General features: G+C 40.3%; 2 protein-coding genes across 6 annotated transcripts in view; one reads left to right on the top strand and one right to left on the bottom strand.

The window, feature by feature from the left end:
* Positions 1-7139, top strand: part of flrt1.L (fibronectin leucine rich transmembrane protein 1 L homeolog) — a 177367-nt gene extending 170228 nt beyond the window's left edge. For all 4 annotated transcript variants that reach the window (XM_041590005.1, XM_018257628.2, XM_041590004.1 and 1 more), the window contains exon 3: positions 4044-7139. In XM_041590005.1, coding sequence (XP_041445939.1) covers positions 4126-6165 — 2040 coding nt within the window. In that variant the 5' untranslated portion in view covers positions 4044-4125 and the 3' untranslated portion in view covers positions 6166-7139. The remainder of the gene's footprint in view (positions 1-4043) is intronic.
* The window catches only part of macrod1.L (MACRO domain containing 1 L homeolog), a 436504-nt gene that overhangs the window by 225449 nt on the left and 185327 nt on the right, over positions 1-25728 (bottom strand).

Raw genomic sequence — 25728 nt, 5'->3', positions numbered from 1 at the left:
ACTGACCTACATTAGGAGAAAATAAATAAACACCCCTGCCTGTCTGTAAATACAAACTAAAATATATAAATATATTTTCTTTCGGAACTCACAAATATTTACAAACAACAAAACACATATATGGAGGAGCACTACCCTTTATTTTATAGTTCAGCTGTCCTATGTGCTGGTAAAAACTAAAAAAATATATAAAGTTGCTCAGCAACAGACATACTCCAGGGCTTCATAATGCGGCAAGAATAAAGAAAAAGTATCGTCAACCTTTTGGTCCTTTCTCAAGACATAAAGGTCCAAAATGGGACAAAAACTGTAAAAAAAAAAAAGAAAAATTTATTTATCCAACGTTTCGGTCCCACGCAGGAACCATTTTCCTAAAATCTGCCCCATGTGTGGGACCAAAACGTTGGATAAATAAATTTTTTTTTTTTTTTTTACACTTTTTGTCTATTACTGTTGAAATCTTGCGAGTGCCATCACTTGACACATTGTGTGTGTGTGTGTGTGTATATATATATATATATATATATATATATATATATATATATATATATATATATATATATATATATATATATATATATAATAGTTTTAGCAGATACAGAAATACACTGCCTAGCAGGGGCACCATCTGGGGGTACAGGGGTACTAAAGCCAGGGGGCCTTTGACAATGGGGGGTCTCAAGAGATGGAAAGGTGTGGTTTATAGAGAGTGGGCAGGGTTTGGATCGAATTAGCAGTGGCCAAAGTGGATCAGGGGCACAGGTACACGACCGCCATTAGAAATCGCAGGGCCCCATACGGCAAAATTTCCTGGGCCCCCTGGGCTGCACCCACCGCAAGCCCCACTTACAGGTCTGCCCTCCCCACCCCACAGGTCCGCCCTCCCCACCCCACAGGTCCGCCCCCCACCACACAGTAAAAAAACAAAAAAAATATTGGTGGCTAGGGTTCCCACATGTTAATAAAAAGATATTGGTGGTGGTCAGGGCCCCCCATAAAAAAACATTTGTGGCCAGGGCCCCCCATCAAAAAATATTGGTGGCTAGGACCCCATATGAGAAAAAAAAATTGGTGGCCAGGGCCCCACATTATGAGAAAATTGAGAAAATATGAGAACATTGGAGGACAGGGCCCCTTAAATGTCCATGCCTTCCCGAAGTCAGCAGCTCTCAGAAAGATGGGGGGCCCGGCTAATCAAGTAAGTGTGGCGTGACTGGGCCCCCCTTACCCTCAGGGCCCCCTACAACTCTCCCCACTGTCCCCCTCTGATGGCTGCCCTGCACAGGTTTATTTATTTAATTGGGGCAACATTCTACTTGTTGGCAGGTGAAATCACCGGGGGACCTAGTAGAACAGAGGCCCCATGATTACTGATAATCACTCTGTTGGCTAGAGCTGCATACTATATAATAATCCCCATATCCTTTTCAATTAAGGATGCATAACCTTGATTTTAACAACAGTCAACCACATTAGCCAGTTTGCTCCCCAGTCCCCCGGTTTATTCAATTCATTCTAAAAAGGTCCCTCGAGGAACCAATAGTTTTGACAACTTATCATCAGCAGACTTTACTTAGAATAACAACTGTGAGGTCAATTGTGAATAAATTAAAAATGAGTGAAACAAGAAAGCATTCCACGTGTAACACTGGTTTAACTAACAAGAGCAGGGCCCAAATTAGTGGTAAGCAGCAAAGTCAGGGGGTGCTACTGGGGTGTGTGTACAATTCCAATTGCAGTGGTACAGGCAAGTGAGTGCGTTCAGGTGCATGAGTGAGCAGGTGTAAGATGGGGGATGGATTGGTCAGGGGGGTGTCTGGCCAAGAACAAGTACAGGTATGGGATCCATTATCCGTAAACCCGCTATCCAGAAAGCTCCAAATTACGTTAAGGCCATCTCCCATATAATCCAAATAATCCAAATTTTTTACAAACTATTTCCTTTTTCTCTGTACTAATAAAACAGTACCTTGTACTTGATCCAAAATAAGATATAATTAATCCTTATTGGAAGCAAAACCAGCCTATGGTTTATTTAATGTTTACAAGATTTTCTAGTGGATTTAAGGTATAAAGATCCAAATGACGGATAGATCCATTATCCGGAATAACCTAGGTCCCATACCTGTATTGCTATAGGGCCCAATAATACTTGGCCTGGCTCTGAGAAATAAAAAATATGTTTAAAGTCAATATTCCTTATTTTAAGGATATGGGACTGTTAGTTAAATTTAATGCATTATTCTAATAAAAACGAAGCCTTCATTAACGGGTTCCTTATTGGTGTAAAAAAAAAATCAGTTCATAACCACAGCCTTCTCTCTGTTTCCATCAACCAATATACCTGACTCCAATTCCAAGGGAACCCCATATTCCTGGATTTTTTTTCTTCTAATTTATAAATTTATTTGTGATTTGTTTTCTCAGCAATGCCCTCTTCAGTTTATATTTTTTTCAGATACATTTCTCAGTGTTAACATTAGTGTGAGACCATAAAGGTTTGGTTTGTGTTTGTTTGTATTATATGCAGTATAGAGTGTCTCTGCAAGATATTCTCAAAGGAAACCATGCTGTGATCACAATTTCCTTAATGCTCACCCACATAAGTGTTGGAGATTTTCTGTTTTATCTAGGCTATTATTTCAGTCAGTCTGTTGTTTTTCCATTTATAATTGTATGGGTCTTAATTTCCTCACATTTACTGGCAGATTTATAATATTTTCTAATTATACAGTTCATAGCTGTCTTAAGTCCAACTGAAATCTGTCCCCTTACAGGGAAACAAAAGCCTCTGTGGCCCATACTCACAAATGTAGTTGTATGAAAGGCATGGGACCCCAAACTACCTTGTTTATACATTGCCTTGGCAGCACTGGTTATATGCATAACATATTATTGTAACTTAAAGGTGGAACTCTGGCTCCCAAACCAAAATTTGATAAAGAAGCCCACATAACACAGAAACCCCTTATACCCATCACAGTTATCTGTTTCTTCAAAAATATGAATAAATGCCATTTTCTATGATGAAATCCAGCTGTTTAACAGTTCTTCTCTTTCTCTATCATTTGAAATCCTGGCCTTCTCCACAGCTTACAGACAGCATGCAGGAACTACATAACCCACAATGCATTGCACTGTGATGTTCCTTTCCAGGGAATTGTGGGGTTTGGATGATACAGGCTAAGGACAGCTGGCTGTTGATACCAAGTAACAGTAGTCAGCCAGCTCAGCAATAAGGAAAGAATTTTAGGACATCTTCAGGGGAAATCGCTCTCCTGCATGCGATCTTCTAAGGCAGAAGAATGCAGCATCGTCTGCTTTTTCTCTCACCCATCCTGAAAGGCTGCAGTCGCACATCCGTCCTGGATTCTCGGTCCTCCCTCCTCAGCCTTCATCCGTCAGCTCTTCCTCCTCAGCCCTCCCTCCTCGGTCCTCAGTACAAAAGCTCTCTGTCCTCAGCCCTCCCTCCTCAGCCATCAGCCTGGCTTAGGAGCTGAGATCTGAGGAGGGAGGGCTGAGGATGGAGAGCTTTTGTACGGACCGCTGAGAAAGGAGGAATAAGGACTGAGGAGGGAGGGCTGATTAATAAGCCACGAGGGGGTAGATTGCAACAGCACATGTGGGCAGAATGGAGGTGTGACTGCAGCCTCTTGGGATAAGTGGATATAATAAGAGGCGAGTTTGCATACTTTTTCGTTAGGAGAGTGCACGCAGGAGCATGTGTTCTTCTGATGATGTCCTAAAATGTGTTCCGTACAGCAAAGTAGTCAGACAGATCAGCAGGAGGCTAGGCTTAGGGAACTGTTCCAAACCATTAAAAATCATGTCTGCATATTTTTTAATTGATGTATATTGCAAAGTTGCTTGAAATTGTTTACTTTTCAAAAAGCCTAAGTTATGTTTGTGTGGAGTTCCCCTTTAATAATAAAAAAAAGTGTCTTAGACAAGTCCATCATCACCATGAATAAAATATGCATGTTATAAAGGTAATTACGTTGTCTGATTTCAGCTAACTTTGAGTTTCTCTTTTCTTACCTCAGGTTGAAAGAAAATTTGAAGAACAGAGCCAAATTCATCAGCATTCCTCCAAACTCAATTCTTTTGTCATTACTGGCCAACAGAATGGCGATCACCACTACCACCACCACTACCACCTCAACAACAATAGCTGCCTCAGCAGCAGCTACAACAACAACTGCTACAACAGTTGCTATGACCACAGCCACTCTGGACTTGCGTGACTGGCTGTTCCTGTGTTATGGACTTATTGCATTTCTGACAGAGGTAATAGACAGCACTACTTGCCCCTATGTGTGCCGATGTGACAATGGTTTTATTTACTGTAATGACCGAGGACTAACTTCAATTCCCCCCGACATCCCAGACGATGCAACTACCCTTTACCTCCAAAACAACCAGATAAATAATGCTGGAGTCCCATCAGAGTTGAAGACAAAGACCAATGTCAAAGTGATCTACCTGTATGAGAATGACCTAGATGAATTTCCCGTTAACTTTCCCCATTCAATTCGTGAGCTCCACCTTCAGGACAACAACATCCGCAGTGTGACACGGGACTCTCTTTCTCGTATTCCACTTATAGAGAAGCTACACCTAGATGACAACTCTGTATCAACTGTTAGCATTGAAGATGATGCCTTTTTAGACAGTCATCAACTACGTCTACTCTTCTTGTCACGTAATCACCTCAGTAGCATCCCAAATGGCTTGCCACATACATTAGAAGAGCTAAGATTGGATGATAATCGTATATCTACTATCCCACTTCATGCATTCAAAGGCCTAAACAATCTTCGCCGGTTGGTTCTAGATGGTAATCTATTGGCCAACCAACGAATAGCAGATGATACATTTAGCCGTCTCCAAAACCTAACTGAGCTTTCCTTGGTCCGAAATTCACTGGCTGCCCCTCCAGTCAATCTGCCCAGCACTCACTTACAAAAACTCTACTTACAGGATAATGCCATCACCCATATACCATACAACTCATTGTCCAAAATGAGGCAGTTGCAAAAATTGGATCTATCCAGTAACAACCTTACAGCCCTTCCCCGTGGTCTCTTTGACGACCTAGAAAATCTGAGTCAGCTGCTGCTTAGAAATAATCCCTGGTTCTGTGGATGCAACCTTATCTGGCTGCGAGACTGGGTGAAAGCCAGAGCAGCTGTGGTGAATGTTCGTGGCTTAATGTGCCAGGGCCCTGAGAAAGTACGAGGAATGGCCATTAAGGACATTACTCATGAGTTGGATGAGTGCTTTGAGGGTGGGCCACAGAGTAATTCAGCCTCTGCCCGTGCTACACCAGGTAGTCCTATAATCACCACTCCAGCTCAGGGCTCTCTTTTTACCCTAAAATCCAAGAGGCCAAGAATTCATCTACCAGACTCAAATGTAGATTACCCCATGGAAACTGGAGCAGCAACTAAAGCATTGGTGTTAAATGTCAAGCCTCTAACAGCTGACAGCATTCGCATCACTTGGAAGTCCTTTCACCCAGCAAGTTCCTTTCGACTTAGTTGGCTGAGACTTGGTCATAGTCCAGCTGTTGGCTCTATCACAGAAACCTTAGTGCAGGGAGACAAAACAGAGTACTTGTTAACTGCTTTGGAACCGCGCTCCACATACATAATATGCATGGTTACCATGGATACAGGAAACACCTATCTTGCAGATGAATCACCTGTCTGTGCCAAGGCAGAGACAGCTGATGTTTATGGACCCACAACTACACTGAACAGGGAGCAGAATGCAGACCCTTTAGCTGGGTTACCTTTAGCTGGTATTATAGGGGGAGCAGTTACACTTGTCTTCCTATTTTTGATTTTGGCATCCATTTGCTGGTATGTTCATCGGGCTGGGCAACTGTTGACTCATGAGAGAGCATACAGCCGCGGCAGCCGGAAGAAGGATGATTATGTGGAGTCCGGGACCAAGAAAGATAACTCCATTTTAGAGATTAGGGGACCAGGACTTCAGATGCTGCCTATAAACTCTAACCGATCAAAAGAAGAGTATGTGATCCATACAATATTCCCATCAAATGGAACCAGCCTTTACAAAAGTACCCACACAATAGGCTATGGCACTCACAGAGGATACAGAGATGGTGGTATACCAGACACAGACTATTCCTACACATGATGTATCCTATTTTGGACTGATCAACTCCAATGCCCACAGTGATAATTTGTTTTTACTGGTGTCCAACAAAGAGTCATAACAGTGCAAAAAAGTCAACAAAATAAACTTAATGCTGTAAGGAAAACAAGAGAAAAAAAACAAAACAAAACAAGACTCTATGGGATATTTTTTAGGAAAAGATATCAATATTCATTAAGAATAAAGAAGAAAAAAGACAAAAAAAATGCAGTAGATATACAGCTAGTTGAAATGGTTGTGGGAGAACTCAAAACAAGGATATAGATTGTGTGCACTGTAAACACTTGGGTACAATTTGCATTACTTCCTGAGTGTCCTTTCTCTTACTTTCATTTTGTTAAATTCAGGACACAAATGCAAGCTTGGTGCGGAGAACGCAACTTAAAGTTTACCACCAATAGAACTTATATATTTTTTTCTGTAAGGTTTTTTTTCCCTCTATTTTTTATAGTTTTTTTTTATGGTTTCATTGCGTATGGAAATAAATTTAAGATACAAAAAAAAATGCGTAGAAGATAGGAGATGTAAAAATGACAGATTTTGCTTTTCATTTGAAACTGTCTTCACAGATTTACTCTGAACTTGAATTAATATCGTTACTATCGGATTCCACTTAATAATATATGAACTGTGACTATTAAAAACAAAAAAAAAAAAGAAACACGAAGTGATATTAGAATTTATACAATGCAGACATAGTTTATTTTAAATGTCAGCCTCTGGGAACCGTTCATCAACTTCCTTAGCAGATATCAGAATGAAATGTAATAGAAAGGCAGATTTGCAATGTCCAAATGTATAGCTCCCTTCAGCTTCCCTGACAGTGGGGAAAATACATTGTCTAATTAGGTAGGAAAGATAGGCAAGGCGAATATGCATTGCAGGATTCTCTGGTTCACCCATGTGCAGAAAATTGAAATTTATTGGTGCATTGTTAATAAAGGGCAATAATAATATTTTTCAAATATTAATTTTAATTCAAAGCAACATTTTCTATTAAAACTGGCAAAATTATTGATGAGTTCCATGTAATATCGGAGTGGTGAAAATATGAGAGCATTTACGAAGAAAATCACAAGGTACCTTTAAAAATTTACAATAGCAAAAAACTGACTGCTCTAATTACAGCGAACATGCCTCATTTTTGGGGAAACTGGGCAGGGGGCGGGTGTGGATGACATCGGGGGTGGGCCAGTGATGTTGAGTGTGGGGCTGATGACATCAGGGGAAGGACTGATGAAGTGGCAATCAGCAATTGGCTGATCGCCATGTCATTAACTTTAATGTCCTGTCTAGATTTCCTAATTTGGAAATCTGTACAGGCATTTTAAAGGGATACTGTCATGGGAAGAAAATTTTTTTTCAAAATGAATCAGTTAATAGTGCTGCTCCAGCAAAATTCTGCACTGAAATCCATTTCTCAAAAGAGCAAACAGACTTTTTTATATTCAATTTTGAAATCTGACATGGGGCTAGACATATTGTCAATTTCCCAGCTGCCCCAAGTCATGTGACTTGTGCTCTGATAAACTTCAATCACTCTTTACTGCGGTACTGCAAGTTGGAGTGATATCACCCCCCTCCCTTTCCCACCCCCCCAGCAGCCAAACAAAAGAACAATGGGAAGGTAACCAGATAACAGCTCCCTAACACAAGATAACAGCTGCCTGGTAGATCTAAGAACAACACTCAATAGTAAAAACCCATGTCCCACTGAGACACATTCAGTTACATTGAGAAGGAAAAACAGCAGCCTGCCAGAAAGCATTTCTCTCCTTAAGTACAGGCACAAGTCACATGACCAGGGGCAGCTGAGAAATTGACAAAATGTCTAGCCCCATGTCAGATTTAAAAATTGAATATAAAAAAAAATCTGTTTGCTCTTTTGAGAAATGGATTTCAGTGCAGAATTCTACTGGAGCAGCACTATTAACTGATTCATTTAGAAAAAAAACATTTTTTCCCATGACAGTATCCCTTTAAACCCAGACAGCCCTTTGAAAAACCTGGCTGTACTGGTGAAATCCGGACAGGTGGCAACCCTACTTCACATACTTTTCCAATCACTCTTTGTGACCAATAAGGAAAAACATAACATTTCCATGAAAATCCACAACTCAATCGTTGGCTTTTTTTTGTTTAAGAAACACAATTTTCTAAAATCAGCTTTGACAAGGAATTAAAAATACCAAAAATAAAAACCTCAGAAGTTCCTGCTCTGTTATGTCTCACATGGGGAAAAAATAATCACTTAGTCTTGGAAAAGAGACAGCACCTTCGACCTTCTAAATTCTCAGCAATAAAGACAGTGTAGATTTACTGTACGGGATGGCTTTAATATAGCAACATCAGCTGTATGGTAAAAGAAGACAGATCTTTTTTTTTTTTTCTTTGCAGTTTCTAAAAGCTAATATCAATTTATGATTTGAGCACATGCCTCATTGAAAAGAATTCCAAATGATAATGGCAATATCAGTGAGAGTTCATCCTTTTATATGGTGGTTCTTGGCATTTATTTTCAAGGAGAAAAAGAGAAGATATGCTGTTAGAAGGCATGCACCTGAACCAACTACATACCTGTATCTGCGTATTTAAATTGCTTGTCATAGGAATATTAACATGTTCATCGTTACAAACCTAATTACTTGGTGTATTATGTCGCTGATGATGATGACTAAATCACACTTGGATAACTACAATATAACCCTCAGGGTTGCCATCTTTTGTCAACAGGTCGGCATTGTAATGTCAGGCCTTGTGATGTCGGGGGTGGATGGATGATGTCAGGGGACGGGAATGGTGAGGGGGTCCAGGTGTACCCACAATGTTAAGATGTGGCGATTGCCAATTGGCTGATCACCGGCCATTCATTATAAAGACCTGTCCGGGTTCCCTAATTTGGAAATCCGCACATGTAGTTTTCACCCAGACAACCCTCCCGAAAACCAGGGTGTCCAGGTGAAAACCGGACAGGTGGCAACTCTAAATTATCCTATATGATACTCATATACCGTCATTTTAAAATGTCTTTATAGTGCTGACCAATAAGACAGACAGATCTATTTATATGTGTGTTTGTATAGGAAATAATGTACCACTAATATAAAATATAAGCTTATAAGAATTCACAGAGGAGTTCCATGACCATTTAAAAGCACAATGCCAAAGGCACAGATTATAATGATGGCACCACTTAGCAACAGTTATATGATAATGTACCCCCTACTGTAATATATAAGGATATTATAAGTCACAGAGGAGTTTCTTGATCATATAAAAGCACGGGAACCATGGAATGCCAAGGTGACTTCTAATATCCACAGTGGTATATTATTTACTATAATACACACGTTCCAGTAAGTTATGTGACAAAAATTACATCACTTACTCCAACAGATGACATCACTAAGCACTGTTTATATAGTGAATAAAATACCCAAGATTTGTAAAATATAAGGATATTATAAGTTATGGAGGAGTTCCGTGACCATATAAAAACACGAGGCTGAAGGCCAAGTGTTTTAATACAGGTCATGGAACTCCAAGGGGATTTCTAATATCCTCATATTTTTAACGGTGGTACTTTATTTATTATAATACACAAGTTTCAGTGAGTCGTGTGACAGAAATGACATCACTCAGCTCCGATTATAAATTATGACCTCACTAAGCACTGTTTATAAGGATATCATGTACTAGGGATGCACCGAATCCAAGATTTGGTTTGGGATTCAGCCGAATCCTTTTGCCCGGTCAAACTGAATCCGGATCCTAATTTACATATGCAAATTAGGGGGTGGGGGAGGGAAATTGCGTGACTTTTTGTCACAGAACAAGGAAGTAAAACATTTTTCAACTTCCCATCCTATGCAATTCAGGGGTTCGGCCGAATCCAAAATAGTGGATTTGGTGCATCCCTATAATATACATTATTATTCATGGCTCGTGTGTGTGATATGTATGGCTCTATATATATATAGAGAGAGAGAGAGAGAGCAGAGCTGTCAATTCATAATACTTAAAGTATTTTAGAAATTACACATCATTCTACTTAAACAAAAATAGGGTAGCCACATTATACAAATAATATGTCAGTGTCACTGGGTCAATCCAGTCTTACATGGATTTTACCCTTTAATTCATTATACAATTCCCTGTGAAATATATAGAGGGAGGGAGGGTTCTGCTCTCAGACTGACATTAATTCTCGCTCCTTTTCTCACTGATTTCTTTCTGTCTGCTGGCGGGTTTATATTAACAAGCAATTTGCAGCTCTCTGCTAGAGAAATTTTCTCTGTAATATGTGGAGAGGAGCTGAGATGTGAAAGTAGAGAACAGCTGACAAAAGATGAAAGAAAAGAAATTATTTGTGTGTGGGGGGGGAGTTGGGGGTGATGTAAATTTCTTTCCAAATATAGCAGACAAGGGAGTGGAAGATGCCAATGTTCTTACAGTATTCACATGGAGAGGAGTAAGAAGCTATTGTCATGAAGAATAATATTAGGGTCCCTTTACTCATTAGTTCATGTATGTGGAGGTAGACAAGCACACAAAATAACTTACCCACAATCGGGCAGCAGATAATCAGAACCACCTAACGGATATATATTCACTTAATGTTTGGCAGCAGATAATTTCCAAGGTATTACAGATATTTGATCCCTTGGCATTTTGCTTTAGCAATACAACTACTTTTTACATTTACTTAGAACATAAACAGCCAGTAAAGCCCTTGTTTCGTCTCATTGCAGTTACATCGCAGCAGTCTTGTGTGTGTTTGGGTCGCAAGCTGCTTCAGATGGTTTATGTGGCTCCAAACCAATAAACCAGGCAAGTCTGGCTTAGTGTCAGCCAGGAAAGACAATAGTTTTTCAATAACACAGGTATGGGATCAGTTATCTGGAAACCCATTATCCAGAAACCTCCGAATTACAGAAAGCCCGTCTCCCATAGACTCCATTTTATCCAAATAATTAAGAATTCCTTTTTCTCTGTAATAAATAAAACAGTACCTTGTACTTGATCTCAACTAAGATATAATTAATCCTTATTTGAAGCAAAACCAGCCTATTAGGTTTATTAAATGTTTCCATTATTTTTTAGTAGACTTAAGACATGAAGATCCAAATTGCGGAAAGACCCCTTATCCGGAAAGCCCAGGTCCTGAGCATTCTGTATAACAGATCCTATACCTGTACAGGCATGGGACCGGGAACTTCATACCATTAGTCTACTAGAAAATCATGTAAACATTAAATAAACCCAAAAGGCTGTTTTTGCTTCCAAGAAGGATTAATTACATTTTAGTTGGGATCACAGAATTTTTAAAAAATATGGATTATTTGGATACAATGGAGCCTATAGGAGATGGCCTTCCTGTTAGGAATGCACCGAATCCACTATATTGGATTCGGCCGAACCCCCGAATCCTTCGCAAAAATTTCGGCCGAATGCCGAACCGAATCCGCATATGCAAATTAGTGGTGGGAAGGGGAAAACATTTACTTCATTGCTGCGTCTGCATCCGACAGTCGGATCAACGCTGCCAATTCTATCTCTTGCCTTATTTTTGTCGCATGCGTTTTGTCGCAGCACGTCAGATCGCAACAAAAACGCTCGTGGAGTCCTACCCTTATAGTTCACAATTTTGTGAACCATGTTCCCTTTTAACCTGGATTGAATCCCACCTGACCACCTTTCTTTATGCACACCTTTTCATATTTTTGCTCTTTTGATACTGTAGACATTTGTTTTTCATCTTTTTTCTATCTTTATATCCTGAACACTGACCGCTAGTATTTTGACCATATGAAAGTAAACATTAATCATTGGTGGAGTGTCATTTCAGGAATCTTGAGATACTGTGTGTCCTGGTCAATATTATTGTCATCTTTATCCCAAACACAATTGTTTTTTAGAAGTACATTGATGCTCTACGTTCATGCTCAACTGAGTAGCCAAAAACAGAATTGCGTCTGTGCCATAATTTGAGACTGCTAGGTCCCTATCACCACATTTCTATGCCAACAAGCTGCCCCATATTGCATTCGGATTTTTTAAAAATAAGCAAGTATTTGAGTTATGAGTTTATTTAAAGTAAAAAAACCTTACAAACTTGACCTTTAATCAATAACCCTCCAAGTGTATGGGAGCAGGATCATGGTATGCAAGGTTTGGGGTCTCAGGTCCTTACCTTAACCCCTCTATAGCTGAAGGTTCCCCTCACAGTCACTCTGCTCCCTGCTAGTTACACAAATCATTTTTATCCATGACTTGATGAGCTACAAAATGGTTGTGCATCTCATAAACATAATTGTATGTGGCACTTAAAATGTGTAAAAGGAACAATGTGCTGTAAAATTAGCTACAAAATAATCACAAAAGTTGTGAAAATTCCGCTTGCATAAGAAGAACTATAACTGACACAATATATGCCTGGAATTTCATTTCATATTCATAATATTTCATAATTAGATTTGATTAGTCGGAAATGAAATTGTGGACAGGAATACAGAGCTTCCATAGGAAACATGGTGAAGCCCAGCCAATTATTTTAACAGAATGGTTTTGGTTGCTATGGGCACCACTTTTTTTCCTAAAAATTGTGCCTGTAATGCACCAAAGTCTACAAAATAAATTGGACCCCCAGTGCAGTTTCTGGAGCTGTTGCCCCCACCTCTTCCGATCCACACTTAAAGGAGAAGGAATAGTTAAAACTAAAGGTGGCTATACACGGGCCGATAAAAGCTGCCGACAGACCGAGTCGGCAGCTTATTGGTCCGTGTATGGGGGCCCCCGACGGGCTTCCCCGATCGAGATCTGGCCGATCGGATGGGATTAAAAATCCCGTCGGATTGCGGCCGCATCTGTTTGTTGATGCGGTCGCGTGATCCGACCGCCCGTTTGCGAACGCTAGGATCCGATCGTTGGGCCCTAGGGCCCACGATCGGATCAGCCCGATATTGCCCACCTCAAGGTGGGCATATTGGAGGGAGATCCGCTCGTTTGGCGACATCGCCAAACGAGCGGATCTCTCCATGTATGGGAACCTTAAGAAAGCCTTATCATAAAGGTCCACCTAAATATACCAGTAAACCTTCAAAGTAATCCTCTGTCAAAAGAAACACTGCATTTCTTTCCTTCTATTGTGTACACATGGGCTTCTGTATCAGACTTCCTGTTTTCAGCTTAAACCTCCTTGCCCCCGGCGTGAGCATGCTCAGTTTGCTCCTCTCCCCCAACCCTACTCTGCTGTAATCTGAGCTCAGAGCTATGAGTGAGCAGGGAGAGAATCAGGCAGGAAGTGATGTCACACCAAGCTAATACTGCAGCTGCTGTTCTAAACAAACAGAGAGCTTCTAGAGCTTTTTACTCAGGTATGGTAAAAGTTCTACTAAATAAACATAGCATTCTAGCTTGCACTATTGCAGCTAATCTATTGGCAATAAAATGCCTCTGTAGCTTTCCTTCTCCTTTAAAACTTTAGAAACGAAGCAGATAAATGAGGGGCAACTCTGGATTTTAGAGATTCCAGAGGCAACTTGTTGGCACCCCTGCTAATTAGCTGCTTGCTGCTGTCTAAGGCAAGGAGAAGGAGCGGAGCTGTGGACCGTGGACCCCATTGTGTGGGTATATTACTCCCTCTACCGATTGCTTTTTTGGAGTAAATTAGTAGTAGTGATGATTTTAGAACAGCCATTCAGCAATAAGCTTGCAAGAAAACTTGACTTTATTCAGTGATGCCGCTTGGGGTCTGAACAAAAAAAATTTAGGGACCTGGTTAACTTATTTGCACATAAGAAAATACCTGTGCTCATAATATTTGAAAAATAAATAGCTATAAATGCAGCACCTATATTCTTCATGTCAGCCCGGGAGATTCCATATCCCTCAGTTTCAAGAAAACATAAAAAAAGAGTAAGCACGCAAAGTTGCCTGGTTGTCTGACCGAATAAATTAAAAATGGCACCTTTGCAACAAAGAGGTGCTGCAGCTAGGGTTGCCAACTTTTTGTAATTTAGTTACCGGCTGGTGGGGGGGGCGGGAAGAAAAAGGGGCGGGCGTGACGTCAGAAGGGATGGGACTATGGCGTAAAAAGAGGCGTGGCCACGGTGCGGAGCTGTGTGACGTCGAAAAGGGGCGGGCTGCGGCGCGGACCTGTGAAGACAGAGGACAGAAAGCTAAGTGTTACAGGGGATTGGGGGGCTGGCCGAGAGGGTCTTTTTAAGGGTATTACAAATGTACCAGCAGCTACATTGCCGGTAAATTTGTAATACTGGCCCCGGCCTTGGCTGGTGTTTTACCGGCTAGGCTGGTAAAATACCGGCCAGGTGGCAACCCTGGCTGCAGCTGTATTATTTTTCTTGTATGTCTATGTAACCCCTGGCAAGGGTTTCTGGACTGCTTTGCATCCACTTTACAAAATTATACGAGGTGGTTGAAGCACACACAACTTTTTTTTTTTTTTAAGAAAAGAAAAAGACATCAGCCTGTGTGGTTTTAATGGATTAGTTATATCTTTAAGGGTGGTCAATTCTAAGCACTTTCAATTGGTCTTTCTTATTTATTTTTCATAGTTTTTTTTTTTAAATTATTTGCCATCTTCTTTTGACTCTTTTCTGCTTTCAAATAGGGGTCACTGACCCCATCTAAAAAACATATTGTTATTGCGACTTTTTATTACTCATCTTTCTATTCAGGCGTCTCCTATCTATAGTCCAGTCTCTTATTCAAATCAATGCATAGTTGCTAGGGCCCTAGCAACCAGATTGCTGAAACTGCAAACTGGAGAGCTGCTGAATAAAAAGCTAAATAACTCAAAAAATACAAATAATAAAAAATGAAGACCAATTGTTAATTGTCTCTGAATGTTACTCTCTACATCATACTTAAAGGTGATCTGGTACAAGACATTGTTTTTATTACAGAAAAAAGTAAATAATTAAAAAAAAACATTTATTTGTAGGGATGTGCCAAATCCACTATTTTGGATTTGGCCGAACCCCCAGATCCTTTGCGAAAGATTCGGCTGAATACTGAACCGAATCCGAATCCTAATTTGCATATGCAAATTATTGGTAGAAAGGGGAAAAAAATGTACTTCCTTGTTTTGTGACAAAACGTTGCGCAATTTCCCTCCCCGCCCCTAATTTGCATATGCAAATTAGGATTAGGCCGAATCCTGCTGAAAAAGACAGAATCCTCGCCGAATCCCGAACTGAATCCGGTGCATCCCTTATTTTTGATTAAAATTGAGACAATGGGAGATAGCTTTCCCATTAATTATGAGAACAGGTTTTCAAATAACAGATCACATACCTGTATTTATAAAAAGGGAAATAAAATCCTGCAAGCGAGACGAATAAGATCCCTGTGAACACCTGCTTTCATAGTAAAAAATATTCTGTGAAAATGCAGCTTGAAATTGCCTTGTCGGGTCTGAATGGGACTGTGCTGCTCCCTGAGGATGGGCTTCCAGGAATGCTCTCCCTATAAGCATATTAGCTCTCCTTCCCAGAAGGAATAAGGCAGTTATTCTCTATTTAGGAACACATTAGTTATTCCATTTAACATGATGACATGTGACAGTAATCCAGTTACTCAGGTAGTGGGATAATCAAAGGTCCCTAAGGGTGGCATGAAGGCTGTGTTAAAACAAACTCTATAATGTCATTACCTGCAAATTACACAAGCCGATACAGTGCAGGCAATGGAAAGCTCCAAAAATCCCCTCATTTCCATTCTGAGGGAGTAGAAAAGGAGTGTTGCTTTTTCTACTAAAATAGCAGCTTTATGGTCACATGAAAAATGAGTTCCGCCCCTGTATATTTTCCATGATTGCCTGTAGCCAGGATTTAGTGTGAAGGTTTATGGTTACTCGTGATAATTTGCATGCCCACAAGACTCCCCATTTAAAATTTACATCCCAGCATGGGTCACAGAACAGCGACAAATGAATGTGCTCACGCGCACAATGTCAAACATAAAGATTTATAACAATAAGCCTTCTAATTATCATTTAAATGTGATTACTGTGGGTTTTGCAGATTCCCTGCAGGAAGGCCTGTTCCTAGGTGCCCTGCATTAATGCAGTGATTTGTCTCTGACTTCTCTGGAAAAATCGTGGGGATTAATGTGAATTGTGAAAGACAGCTTCCCATATCAACCAGTTGGAAAGCACCAGTGTGTATGGCACATGGCCCAGATCATTGCTCCAAATGTGATAAATGCACCTGGGCACCATATTTAGGAGTGATTCCCGCTGCTCAGAGTGACAATCTGATAAGTCTTGGTTTCCAAGATTTTTACTTGAGGTTATAAGCAAAGTGCATTCAAATCATTACTCAACACAACAGGAACTTTCAGACCACTTTAAATAATATGTGGGATTATTTTAGCCCCCACCAAGAGACCTATCAAAATACAAAAATTACAGACTTGCCACAGTGCTATAGCACAAAACACTCACTCACTCAAGTGGATGAAAGGTCTGGGTGCAAACACCTGAGACCTGGAGCACAAGGTAGACAGTAACTAATTTCAAATAATCCACAAAACTAAAAATGGTGCACATCTTAAAATATCAATGGTCCAGGCGTAATTGCTAAACAGAGCAAAACGATAGGGCTATCCAGCAATCAGAAGGTTCCACATGGCCAAAAGGATTAGTTAAAAAACATAATTATGGTACATGGACGTTTTCGACACTATCCGACACGCTGCAACAAAATGCCTGCGACATGATGTGTCTGCATCCGATAGTCGTGTCGCATCGGATGAAAGCTTCGACTTCATCCGACATTTCTATCTCTTCCCTTATTTCTGTCACATGTGACTTGTCGCAGTGCATCGGGCTGAAAACATTCATGTAGTCCTACCCTTAAAGTATAAATGCATCTCCATAGGCCCTATGCGTTTCGTACCTACATGAGCCCATGACTAAGTACCAAGTAGGTACGAAATGAATAGGGCCTATGGAGATGCATTTATACTTTTAATTATGATTAATTAAGATGCTAGTCCTTTTGCTCTGTGTATCGGTTTGCCGCTCCCTGAAGCTGGGGGTCTGGGGCTGGTGCACCTGGACCACATGATAAACTTGGTGAGCGATTTACCTTTTTATTCTGGAGCACCACTCATTTTTTGTTGCACCAGGCATAATTGCCCCAGCATTTAAAAGACACCAATTGATATCTTTAATATAATCAAAAAGGCAGATGGGCCCCTGATCACACTTTTCCCCTAGGCTATAGCCTAGGAGAGCCTGTGCCTCTGTGTTCCTGAACCATCACTTAGGATCAATGTTGACAGGAGAAAGGACAAATGGGAGGAACCAGAAGAAGATAAAATCAGATCTTTCTTAACCCCATTAAAATCAGAGAAGCCATATGTGTTTTATCCACATAGCTACAAACCCCCCCCCCCCCCCGAACTGCCTGCTCTGCCTTCCCAACAGCTAGAATGAAAATAGTCGGAGGGATGGCAATCAGAGCGCTTCGTTTTCTGAAGTCGCCCGAAGTTTCCTCGTGAGGCAACTTCAGGCGACTTTGGAAAACGAAGTGTACAGAGTACCATCCCGTCGGCAATTTTCAAACTAGCCGGGGGGAAGGCAGGGGAGGCAGAGACACACGCTGAAATTCGGGGAGATTAGTTGCCCGGCAACAAATCTCCTCTTCTTCGGGGCGACTAATCTCCCCGAATTTCAGCGTGTGTCTCTGCCCTAAGAAACTGTTTGATATCTATACATTGCACATTTCTAAACAGATATGCAAGCAGGCATGTACCATTTACCTGGGCGTAAATTCTCGTGAAAAGTGATCAGATCAAGAGAAAAGGAAAAACCTAGAGATGTTCCAATCTAAATACTGTTGAATAGGTGTGAAGGAATATACCCCCTCATCTTACAAGGCTGCACACAGAGTGAGAATTAGTTATCTGTCCCCTGGAGAGAAAGGCCACTCAGTGGGAGTGTTATGAGTTGTGCTTTGTAATGCGACATGGGAATCCCAGCTGTCAGGCTCACTGTCATCTATCCCTGCTTGTGTCTGCACTAAAACTGTTAGTCTCTGACCTCCAAGACATCCAGCATCTGGAGGCTAAATAGGATAACTTCTATTTGCACAGCGCAGTTATAGAGTCTGCCGGGATTACAGATAGATCTTCCTTACCTATTTAATAATGAACAGTGCAGATGAAGCATCATAGAAAAGGCTGCGTTACAGAGAGGTGTCAGCGGTGTGCTTGTTCTCAGTTAAAAACCAATTGACATCAACTTTTCCTGCTCGCTGTAAAATATCTTGCCCTGCATGAACATTTGCACCTTTTAAGATGAGTTTAACCTTTTATTGCAAAAATAAGTTAATCTTCATAAGCCTCTAACTACTGGGTTAGAAATCCGCTCCATATATCACTGGAAATGGTTTTCCTTTGCTCTGCATTACCTGCTTGTCTGCCAGATGCATGCTGCAGCCATGGCATATAACACTAGCCATTTTCTTTCCATATAGTTTCCTGTAATAAAACCTTTCAAAACTGCTCTCCATCCCCTGCATTGCTGCATGAATAAGCACATTTAAGGAGTTGTTCATGGGGGAAAGCATAGGCATTTTATTGGCAATAGATTAGCTGCAATAGTGCAAGCTAGAATGCTATATTTATTAGGTAAAATGTGTAACCATACCTGAGTAAAAAGCTCTAGAAGCTCTCTGTTTGTTTAGGATAGCAGCTGCAGTATTAGCTTGGTGTGACATCACTTCCTGCCTGAGTCTCTCCCCGCTCACTTCTAGCTCTGGGCTCAGATTACAGCAGAGAAGGGAGGACGAAGAGGAGCAAACTGAGCATGCTCACGCCCGGGGCAAGAAGGTTTAAGCTGAAGGCAGAAATTCTGATACAGAAGCCCATGTGTACACAATAGAAGGAAAGAAATGCATTGTTTCTTTTGACAGAGGACTCAGAGCAGCACTACTTTGAGGGTTTACTGGTATATTTAGGTGGACCTTCCTGATAATGCTTACTTAGTTTTAACATTTCTTTCTCCTTTAAACCTAACTTGGTATGATGTAGAGAGTGATATTCTGAGACAATTTGCAGTTGGTTTAATGTTTTATTTGTCAGTTTGGAGTTATTTACAGGGATGTAACTACTGAGGAAGCAAATCCTGCAACTGCAGGGGGCCCAGGAGGTATAGGGGGCCCTTACGGACCCTAACTTATGAGCAATTTCAATATATATTGGTAAAACAGGACAACCTCTGAATATTTTTGGAGCACTAAAATGAATTTGCTGTGGGGCCCAATAACATCTAATTTTGCCACTAGTTATTTAGCTTTTTAATCAGCAGCTTTCCAGTTTGCAATCTCAGCAAACTGGTTGCTAGGGTCCAAATGACCCTAGCAACCATGCTTGATTTGAATAAAAGACATGAATATGAATAGGAGAGGGCCAAATAGTAGGATCAATAATAAAAAGTAGCAACAACAATACATTTGTAGCCTTATGGAGCATTTGTTTTTTTAGATGGGGTCAGTGAACCCCATTTGAAAGCTGGAAAGAAAGGCAAATAATCCAAAAACTATTAAAAAGAAAAAAATGAAGACCAATTGAAGAGTTGGAATTAACCAATCTATAACATACTAAACCACCACTATAACAGGACAACTTGACCAGCAACTATTCTTGCTGTGTAACCTGAACTAAACCCACTGAGCTCTATGGTATCATTCATGATAAGAGTCTGTTAGGCAAGGTACAAGTAGGTATAGGACCTGGGGTATTCCAGATAAGGGATCTTTCTTTAACTTGGAAATTCATACCTTAAGTCTTCTAAAACAAACATCTGAACATTCATGAAACCAAATAGGATTGTTTTGGCTTCAATAAGAATTATTATATCTTAGTTGGGATCCAGTACAAGTTATCATGATAGAGAACATGGAAATCGTTTAATTATTAAAAGTCTACGAACGATGACCTTCCTGTAATTCGGAGCTTCCTCAATAAGTTTCTGGATATTTGATCCCATACCTACATGACATATAAAACATGCTTGCTGATCCTGTATATTAGTACAAAACAAAATAAAAACAAAGAAATAAGGTTTTGATATATGGGGAATCTTGCCCCCTAAATTTTTGCCATGCTAAAAATACACAAAAGCCAATGGGACACATTTAGGGAATTCTTTGTGCAAAAGAACATGCTCTAAATTGCTATGGGTGCTATTAGCCTTAGGGAAGCACATTTGCTTTATACACTTCAGCCTATCTGAATACATAGAAAGAATTTATAAAGCAATTAGTGCAAAAGAAGGTTTCTCCCAGTGTACTGATTAAATCTCCACATGGATTTGAAATATCTTCCGTTCTACAAAGGCATTAAAATGTTCTACATTAATATTTAATAATGTGCACAATAGCATTTCACACATGGAAAACAAATCACAATAAGAGTGACTTGTTTCTCATTTGTGTTAAAGTGCCCCTGGCTCTAACTTTGCATTCTAAGGGACTAATCAAAACAAACAGGGCCCTATTTATCAAAAATATGGAAGGGGCATGGAACAGCACTGCATTTAATGTGTACACCCTGAATTCCTAATCTGGCAGGAATACAGGCAGTGCTCCTGCACTTCAGCCTGTAACACTGGGTGAAATGAACCCTAGCAACCAAAATAGCTGGAAGACTGCTGAACGAAAAGTCAAACATATTTAAAGGAGAAAGAAAGCTACCAAAGCAGCTAATTGCCAATAGATTAGCCACAATAGTGCAAGCTATAACACCATATTTATTCTGCAGAATGCTTTACCATATCTGCGTAAACAGCTCTAGCAGATCTCTCTGTTTGTTTAGTATAGCAGCTGCCATATTAGATTGGTGTGACATCACTTCCTGCCTGAGTCTCTCCCTGCTCACGCATAGCTCTGGGCTCAGATTACAGCAGAGAAGGGAGGGGGAGAGAGGAGCAAACTGAGCATGCTCAAGCCCTAGCCCTGGAGGTTTAAACTGAAAACAGGAAGTCTAATACAGAAGCCTATGTGTACACAATAGAAAGAAAGAAATGCTGTGGTTCTTTTGACTGAGGACTCAGCATTTCTTTGAGGGTTTATTGGTGTATTTATATAGACTTTTCTGAAAAAGCTTACTTACTTTTAGCTTTTCCTTCTCCTTTAACACAACAGAGAAATTAAAAAATGAAGACCACTTCGGAACCTGCCACTTTAAGGCAAACACTTTATTAAAATTAGCTGGACTGTTTATGTAAGCAAAACAGGTTATACTTATAGGAAACAATTACAGCCATTCTTTGTTTTATTCTGCAAAGAATTTGGCCTCCACAACAGATGGATATATATTATGACAGCTTATTTCACAGCATGCTCAAAAACCCTGCTTACTTATCTTTCTTCTTACCAATGATGCATACAATGCCGACTCTGCCTCCCTCTGTTACTAATGACCCTTATGCAAAATTCTTCTAGCTTCCCCCTGTACTTTGCTGCACTGCCTTATTGCCTGCCTAAACCCGCTCAGCACAGTTGCTTATGTTATTTCCTACCTGACACTCTGTCCAGCAGGATTTTGCCACTGCTGCTAAACTGCATAATGGACCTACAGTTCTGACTGTTGCCAATACATTCTGCATCTCTATAATGATGTATTTTGCACAAGACACCTTCAGATTTCATGTCCATCCTCGTTTGGCCCTTACCAATGCTTTTTGCATATGCACATTAAGGGCGGGAGGGACTTATTATAATAACCTCCCATCACACTTCTAGAGGTACATATGTAGAGGTAAGTATAAGAAAACACTAAAGCTGTACAATAGAACATTGCTACTTCATCACTGCTACTTGTAGTGGCAATAAAAACTTGTGAGAGTCACTGCAGGCTACTTAGTAATGTCATTGTCAGAACCACAGCATTCAACATTAGCAATTATCGCATAATAGAGCACCAGGGCATGTTTTTGGGAAATTAATAGGGCTCGGACAGTCTTTTTCATCACAAATGAGGATGGGTGACCATAAACCACCAGCTCACTGTTGGTGAAACTAAAATTAACTAGCATGATATTAGCTTTACTGAAGTAATGACATTTAGTGTGGAACAGAGTGTGGAACAGAGTTAGAGATGAACCCCAGGACAAATCTTCCCTAATAAAGAATAGGTACTTTCTGTAAATGGCAGTGCAAGTCGCCTGGACGGTGCCTAGAAATGTATGATGTACTTATAGTAATGTATTTTGTCATGGACAACCATCTGCCATGGAACCTTATTGCAATACAGCTGGTTATGAATAACGGGAAGTAGCCATTTTGGGGATTTAATGGAGCTGCTTGTGTGCAATGCAGAACTCCTATGATCAACTGAATACTATGCTCTAATTTTTGGGTGTCCCTACCCTACAACAACAGATATTTGCTTCAATGTCAAGTCTTCAGAAATTTTCTACAGTGATAACATGGTGTGTCCCGTGTGCTGGTCTCCCTGCCAGTTTTTTTAACATTTCTCAACACTCTAGATTTGAAGGAGCAGATCTAAAGGAGCTTCACTGATTGTGTAAAGTGTCAGAATGTTTATATGAACCAATGGAAGAAAAACAATGAGAAGCAATGGAATGTTAACGTCTTTCTTATGGGAAGCATACAGGTATGGTATTTATGGTGTTTTCTTTCCAAATTATTTTATTTTTAGTAGGGATGCACCTAATTCACTCTTTGGGATTCGGCTGAATTCCCGAATACAACAATAACAACAATATATAGCTTACAAAAATGCAGCAAAATGAAAAAATGTCAGTCTCTTAGAATATTTCTTGCCGACCCCTTTCACAGTCTCTCAACTGTATATGAATCCACAATCGAATATATATATACCCCCAGAGGGGATATGTATAGGAAGCGGTCAGCGCCTGTGGCAACAGAAATAAAAAACAGGCATAGCGCAATATGTTTAAAATATAAAATATCACCCTGTGCGTGCACTAGGATGTTGAATAGGTGTATTTTCCCCTTCTCCTTCGTGAAACTACTAGTGAGGGTATGAAATGACAATACAGGTGAGAGGAAAAGAGGTAAGTGCTTTCCCTGTATGGATGAGAAGATCTTTCCCAAGGAAAAAATGCCTCCACCTTCTGTACAAAATGCCTACTTACAAACCACTGCCGTGGTATGGTGCATGTAACATGAAAACCCTTCTGGTCACTCCTTCTGAATTCACTGCTCCTTCCGAGTTCCCAAACAGGAGTGAAAGCGATAATAGTGTAAAACCATTTATTTAAAACTATTAAAAACAATTAAAAGATCACACTCACATTTACCCTCACGGGTTTTTTGCGTATTGAGTCCCAATATACAATTTTTCTGGGGTTCCCAGAGGCAGTCCTATCAGCTCGCTCCAAAATACTGTCAGCTCACTCCAGGTGCCTTGCTTCTAGGTTGGTGTGTCCCCAAAAGTGTGCCTAACGCGTTTCGCTGGGTGTTACCAGCTTCCTCAGAGGCGTCTATACCATGCTGTTTTGTGTCCTTCCTTTTAAAGTCCATTTCGGCGTGTCCGTTTAGGTTCCGCCTCCACTTCCGGTTTATGCGTTCCAACTGATGCGTTCCAGCATCCTCACTTCCTCTTTGGCGCAAAAAATGCTCAGTTCGCTCCACATTGTACCAAAGGCAGCGTTTTTCTCTCCCAACCCAAAATGTGATATATTGTCTGGAGTGCCCCTGTGGCCTCCAATACATTGGCAAAACTAACCGGAAATTAAGAGAAAGGATCAACGAACATGTAAGGAACATAGAGAAGGGAGTCACAACCCATAGTGTGTCAAAACACTTTAAAGAGTGTCACAATCAGAAAGCTAAAGATTTAAAATTTTGGGGTGTAAGTATAGTACAAAGAGATTGGAGAGGGGGAGATTTGGTAAGGAAAACACTGCAAGAAGAGAGCAAATGGATCTATAAAATGCATACCTTCATACCACAAGGGTTAAATGCAGATATAAATTTAAGAGCTTTTTTATAACAAATTAAAAGATTGAAAAAAAATTGAGAAATATACGATCAAAATATGAGAATATTCTTGTAGTGTTCTCCTTATTTTCAAAAAAACACACGAAATGAAGGCTTTTGAAAAAATATGAATTATATTTTTGATGTTCTTCTCCCTTTTTTATACTTGTTTTTTATTATTATTTTATTATTCCTCTTTTTTATACTTGTTTTTTATTATAAAATATGTACTTCTGCATATATATACACATGTATAATGAAAAAATTTTGGATCTGCAAAAAAACAGGGAGAACTACATTTCCCATGATCCCCCTTGATCATTATTTTTATATGTGGCTAGAGAGCATGCATTTTTGTATATATGTCCAAAATTGATTTATCTGTGCATTGATGGATAGGCAAGGTGTCAGAGCCAGGAAAAGATGTAATATAAGTATGGGAGAGAAAAACGCTGCCTTTGGTACAATGTGGAGCGAACTGAGCATTTTTTGCGCCAAAGAGGAAGTGAGGATGCTGGAACGCATCAGTTGGAACGCATAAACCGGAAGTGGAGGCGGAACCTAAACGGACACGCCGAAATGGACTTTAAAAGGAAGGACACAAAACAGCATGGTATAGACGCCTCTGAGGAAGCTGGTAACACCCAGCGAAACGCGTTAGGCACACTTTTGGGGACACACCAACCTAGAAGCAAGGCACCTGGAGTGAGCTGACAGTATTTTGGAGCGAGCTGATAGGACTGCCTCTGGGAACCCCAGAAAAATTGTATATTGGGACTCAATACGCAAAAAACCCGTGAGGGTAAATGTGAGTGTGATCTTTTAATTGTTTTTAATAGTTTTAAATAAATGGTTTTACACTATTATCGCTTTCACTCCTGTTTGGGAACTCGGAAGGAGCAGCGAATTCAGAAGGAGTGACCAGAAGGGTTTTCATGTTACATGCACCATACCACGGCAGTGGTTTGTAAGTAGGCATTTTGTACAGAAGGTGGAGGCATTTTTTCCTTGGGAAAGATCTTCTCATCCATACAGGGAAAGCACTTACCTCTTTTCCTCTCACCTGTATTGTCATTTCATACCCTCACTAGTAGTTTCACGAAGGAGAAGGGGAAAATACACCTATTCAACATCCTAGTGCACGCACAGGGTGATATTTTATATTTTAAACATATTGCGCTATGCCTGTTTTTTATTTCTGTTGCCACAGGCGCTGACCGCTTCCTATACATATCCCCTCTGGGGGTATATATATAAATTCGATTGTGAATTCCCGAATCCTTCGTGAAACCGAACCCTAATTTGCATATGCAAATTAGAGAGGGGAAAGGAAAAAGTGGAAAAAGAATGTTTTACTTCCTTGTTTTGAGGCGAAAAGTCACATGATTTCCCTTCCCACACCTAATTCTCATATGCAAATTCGGATTCGGTTAGGCCACACACAAGGATTCGGACGAATCCGAATCCTGTTGAAAAAGGCCAAATCCCGAACCGAATCCTGGATTCGGTGCATCCCTAATTTTTAGAAGGCAATTTAGCAATA

This window comes from Xenopus laevis, chromosome 4L (assembly GCF_017654675.1).
Source record: "Xenopus laevis strain J_2021 chromosome 4L, Xenopus_laevis_v10.1, whole genome shotgun sequence".
Taxonomy (NCBI): domain Eukaryota; kingdom Metazoa; phylum Chordata; class Amphibia; order Anura; family Pipidae; genus Xenopus; species Xenopus laevis.
The sequence above is the reverse complement of the archived record's forward strand: the minus strand, read 5'-3'. Positions and strand labels throughout refer to the sequence as shown.